Source organism: Trichechus manatus, unplaced genomic scaffold (assembly GCF_000243295.1).
Source record: "Trichechus manatus latirostris isolate Lorelei unplaced genomic scaffold, TriManLat1.0 scaffold00079, whole genome shotgun sequence".
Lineage (NCBI taxonomy): Eukaryota > Metazoa > Chordata > Mammalia > Sirenia > Trichechidae > Trichechus > Trichechus manatus.
In genome coordinates, this window is record NW_004444015.1 from 11,713,962 (window position 1) to 11,719,034 (window position 5,073).

The 5,073-nt window shown below is 41.4% G+C and overlaps 1 protein-coding gene across 1 annotated transcript; it reads right to left on the reverse strand.

Moving 5' to 3' along the window:
* Positions 1-252: 252 nt before the first annotated feature.
* BRS3 (bombesin receptor subtype 3) lies at positions 253-4,806 on the reverse strand. The gene is made up of 3 exons (XM_004380948.1): positions 4,231-4,806; positions 2,326-2,677; positions 253-733 (listed from the first exon to the last, which is right to left on the reverse strand). The coding sequence occupies exons 1-3, from the start codon at positions 4,662-4,664 to the stop codon at positions 317-319; spliced, it is 1,203 nt and encodes a 400-aa protein (XP_004381005.1). The 5' UTR covers positions 4,665-4,806; the 3' UTR covers positions 253-316.
* Positions 4,807-5,073: the final 267 nt, after the last annotated feature.

The following is a 5,073-nucleotide window of genomic DNA, read 5'->3' on the forward strand; positions in this document are numbered from 1 at the left end:
TCATCTTGTTTATTTCATCCACCTCCCCTTCTATTTGACCTCCCTCCCCTTCTATTTGACCTCCCTCACAAGCCACGGGCACATACGAACGTGTCCTGCTACACTTCGTGTGACTTCATCGTATGTAGAAAGTCCCATAGCATTAATATTTGCCCTTTGAAGAAAAATCATGGTTTACATTTTACTTATAGGACCCTTCACTCTTGAGATTTCCACACAGTTCACAAACCACAAAAATCCTGACATCATACACCTACACACAGCTCCGAGTTGGATACACACGCTGGGAGGAAAAATACCATTTTTAATTGAAAAGCTAGACTCTGTCATCTTCCGTTTTCGCACTACCCTCAGCGAGCAAGGTCACACTAATTTCAGACACCTGCGAGCTGCCAGCACCTGGGACCCTGCCCATCACAGCCAGGTTGCTAAGAGGGGTACCAGCAGGGGGAGGAGGCTCAGGAAGCTCCGCCTTGCAGCAGAATAACTGGGCTTTAAAATGCTGCTGGAAGGTTTTGCTCAGCCAGTAAAGAGCAAAGGGGTTTACGCAGGAATTGCTGAAAGCCATGACCCGGGAAAAGATGTTGGCCATAAAATGAAGGGCAGAGGGGTCGACGTAGGTTTGATAAGTGAACGAGCGGTAGAGATACAACAGGTGATTCGGCAACCAGCAGAGAGCAAACAGAGCCACCAGCACCAATACCGTTTTGGCAATTCTCTTCCGGGCTTCAATCTACAGAGGATAGAAAAATGGCAAAAAAAAAAAAAAATTAGCTGGCAGAGATTAAGTGAGGGGAAGAAGTCATTGTCTGATTTACCTAGAAATCTGACAATGAACAAAAGGGTCTCCCTTTGAGCATGCGTTTGTGAGGTTACTGACTGGAATGTGCCAGAAGACAGCCTGTGGCTACAGAATACAGCAAGTTCATTGGCATGTTCACCCATGAACTTGGTCTCATTAGCTCGAATTCAGACACTCCCACCCCAGCTTTTGAGATACTCTAGGATGAGCTTGGCTGCTAACCAAAAGATCAGCAGTTCGAATCCACCAGCTGCTCCTTGGAAGCCCTCTGGGGCAGTTCTACTCTGTCCTGTAGGGTCGCTGTGAGTCGGAATCGACTCAACGGCAAGGGGTTTGGTGTTTTTGGTTTAGAATGTCTCCAAGTAACTCAAGGAGGGTTGTGGAATTCTCCAACATTTCACTTAATTTAAAAAAGTTAAAGAGCTGCTATACGATACTGCTTTCACAGAATCAGCAGAGGCTGATTAGGTTAGAACGTTTGCCTGGAGTTTCTGAAAGTTGCCAAGTTGGTATCAAAAGTTGTTTTTAATCTACAGGGATTCTAGCCATCTAGTGACAGGAATACAAACCAAATGTGCTGTCCTTCACATGTGAAAATAACCCTACCTACACCTATTAATGAGAGAAATGAACCAGGTTAAATAAAGCTACAGCCTGCGGTCACAGATAGAGCAAAGATCATGGGCAGTAAATGGGCATTAAATGAGCAACTTCAGCCTCACAAGCACCACCCTTGAACCACCTAAATGGACTAGCTCCCCCAAAAGGCACTTAGCTCTCTGTGTGCTGATGGAGAGGTAAATGGAATCATCTAACCTCACCTCACCCCCTGCAAGAAAGATAGAAATCCTTTTTTAAAATCCACTGGGAGTGGGTTTTGTCGACGTTAATTGAATTCTGCCTGTGTTCATATGGGGAAAGCACACCTGGCTCTTGCAATGGTCTCAATCAAGCTTCCGTGAGTCACTGTGTTTTCTTGCCACTTGCACTTCTTCCCCCCGGACCTCAGTTTGCTCATCTGTGTGGTTTGCATTGAATAATTTTATGGGTTCTTGCCAGCTCGCTCATCCTGTGTGTTTCTATAATTGTTATATTTTCTAAAATAAAAGATGCTTTACCTTAGAGTCTCACCTTGTGTGATGCTCCTCACTATTCCATGGGGTTCATACTTTTGGCTGCTCCCAAACTTCAGCTGTCCCTTCTCTAATGATAATAGTACTACCATTTATTGAAGGCTTACTCTGTGCCAGGAACTATGCTAAGTATTTCATATGTATCATCTAGTCCTCATCTCCATTTTACAGATGAAGAAACTGAGGAACAGAGAGGTTAACTAACTTGCTCAAGATTGCTCAGCTAGTCTGTAATAGACTAGGATTGAAACCTGGGTCTGACAGACTCCAGAGCCCATAATCATAACAAAAATACTATGCTGCTATTATACTTATTACTCACAGGTGTAAAAGTAGGAATTTTACCTCTACCTTCAAGCTATGTTTGCATGAGTCCTGATTAATACATACCTGCCTGCGGGCATGGCTTTGCTCCTCAGTAGGGATGTTCAGGGTGCTTTTGTAAAGAGTCCTGGCAATCAAAGAATAATAGACAGAGATAATAGAGAGCGGAATAATGTAAAACACTAAGAAACACAGCAGAGAATGTATCTCTTGCAGGAGCCTCTCAGACACAGGGTAAGAGGCACAGGATTCAAATGTTGCATTTTTGTTGCGATCTTGGAAAGTATACACATTTGAAAATATAGCCTCTGGTAGAGCAATGATCATGGACACGATCCAGATGCAGCCAGCTTTTGCACAGGTCTTCAGGATGGCATTGGAGGGCTGTCGCTCCAGGGGCTTCACAACTGCTTTGTATCTAGAAGAATCAAAATAATATAAAAATGACAGAATCTTAGGGTTAGACCTTAGTGGTCATCTAGTTCAACCTCCTACCTATTTGCCTATAGCCAAGACAACATTCACCAAGTAGAAGTGGTTATGGTTTTAAATGCACAAAATACATCTCCATATCTTTTATATATGCTAATCATCTTTCCCTTATTCACTCACATGCGATATTCCAGATTTGCAATTTTATAATTTTATGTATAGATCCTCCCGGACAAAGAAATATTTTTAGGAGTGATTTAATGTATGATTGAGAGTAATCCATACCTATGTATCACCTTAAGTGTCCTAAAAGACTTCCTTTTTGTGTGAGCACTGTTAAACTGAATTTTTCTTTTTCATGAGTGAGCAGCCCTAAACGTTGCTAGAAAAGAAATCCATGGGTTTATGCGGTAAAGAGGCGAGGGTTAATTTCTTCCCTGTTCATAAGTGCTAATTCGTTGCTCAGCCAAAATTGCGGGCAGATTTAAGGCAACGTAAGGGTGAAATGGGAAGCCCTATGCCAGTGCAAAGATGCCTCCACATTCCGACAAATCCACCTTAAAACCTGCAGCCTTTCAATGAGTCTGCCCTTCAATAGAACATAAGACCAGTCAAAGCAAAAATCCGAAAAAGAAACAGGGAAGGCTTATCCTCCTCTCCGATTCCAAAAATCTGAAGAATCTATTCTTTCTGGTCCTACCAAGCATTGATTACTTATAGACTTCTTGCAGGCTTTTTTCAGCAACACTTTTAACATTTGGAGTCTTAATTTTTTTCATGCTTTCACAGTTATCATTCTACAATAGGGACACAGAAAAACACAGTACTTAGACTGAACATATCCTAACACAGACCCTGAGCACCCTGGCTGTGAGCGGTTCTCCCATTCTCTATCTATAGGAGCTCTAAAGGTCAAGCAGCTTTCATTTATTTCTCCGGAAAGGAAAATGTCATTGAATGCCTATAGAGAAAACAAATACAATTAAGTAATGACATTACACCCAGTTACCAGGAAGCTGGAAACCTCACCATTTTTCTGTCCTTAACTCGTTTGATAAATTTCAAATCGATCCAATGCATGTATCTTTTTACCATTCTCTCCGTTAGACTGTAATGCATATATGGTCAATTTCACACCTACGCTAATGTTTTAATGTTGACTATATTGCACCACTAGGCTGCACTAATGTATAAAGCATGAATTTTTTTTCTTTTACACTTGAAACAATTTGCTTTACTTGGTAAACTGGGGAGAAAAAAAAATCATTCATTATTCTTTCCGGCAAATGATTACTTCAGAGAGAATAAATTATCCCTAAACCATACGATTTCAACCTCTCCTCAGATGCCAACACAGGAATTTTAACATTCTTATAACCAACTTTTATTTAAAATGCCACCCGATTCTCTGATCCAACATCCAGGTTACAGAATGTGAGAAAAACAGAATAGTAGTCAGTGAATGCTATGCTCAAGCTATCCTTTCTTTTTTTTTTACCTAATTTCACTCCCGAGAAATATAACGGAAAAGAAACTCACCTGTCAGCGCTGAGAATTGTCAGTGTGAACACTGACACACCAACAGAAGTGAGCCGGATAAAAGAGAGCACCTTACAACCAATTCTTCCGAACAGCCATCCGTCTGTAAGGTAGTGGGTTGCATCCACTGGCACACAAGTTAGCAGAAGTAAAAGATCTCCAAAAGCCAGGCTGGTGATGAAAATATTTGGCACTGTTTGCATAGACTTGGTCTTGAAAAAGACTTTGATAAGAATAGCATTTCCAAGGATGCCCACGGAAATGATCACAGCATAAGTGATATAGATGGCACACAATACTTCTATTCCTGGAGAATTGTCTTCAGTCCAGCCTTTATTTGTGGTATCATTAGAAATGACAGAGCTTGATGATTCTGTGTCATTTGTGATAGGAATCAAAGTCTGATTAGGTGCCTGAGGCTTTTCTTGAGGCATTTCTTCTGAATACTTCGATCTTGAATATTCCTTCCGCTCAGTTCAAATGTAGTTGATTGCTACGTCTAATGCCAATGTCTAGTAATGAGATGGCATCAGAACAGAACAGAGTGGAAAGAGAATTCAAGACATCCGGATACTCCTTGCCTTCAGATGTTCTGTATCTCCCAGCATGCTTGGCTAAATGCTTACCGAACTGGCACTGAAGAGTGGGAGGTGGAGGAGTTTTATTGGTGTTTGCGTGACATAAGTGACATGAGGGTAGGGAGGGGGGTGTTAGGAAATGCTCTGCAGTTGCTTATTCTTCCCTGTTGGGGAAGCTTATGAGTAACCATACATTATAAAATAATAGTTATTGTTTAGTAGAATTCCCCTGTTTTCATATGTAGCCAGCAAAATTTATACAAAT

Excerpts from the sequence above, each read along its gene's own strand:
- BRS3 (XM_004380948.1), bottom strand. The coding sequence starts at position 4,664 with ATGCCTCAAGAAAAGCCTCAGGCACCTAATCAGACTTTGATTCCTATC. Across the intron at positions 2,678-4,230 it reads ACAATTCTCAGCGCTGACAG|ATACAAAGCAGTTGTGAAGC; the intron begins GTGAGTTTCTTT and ends TGATTCTTCTAG. Across the intron at positions 734-2,325 it reads AAAGCCATGCCCGCAGGCAG|ATTGAAGCCCGGAAGAGAAT; the intron begins GTATGTATTAAT and ends TATCCTCTGTAG.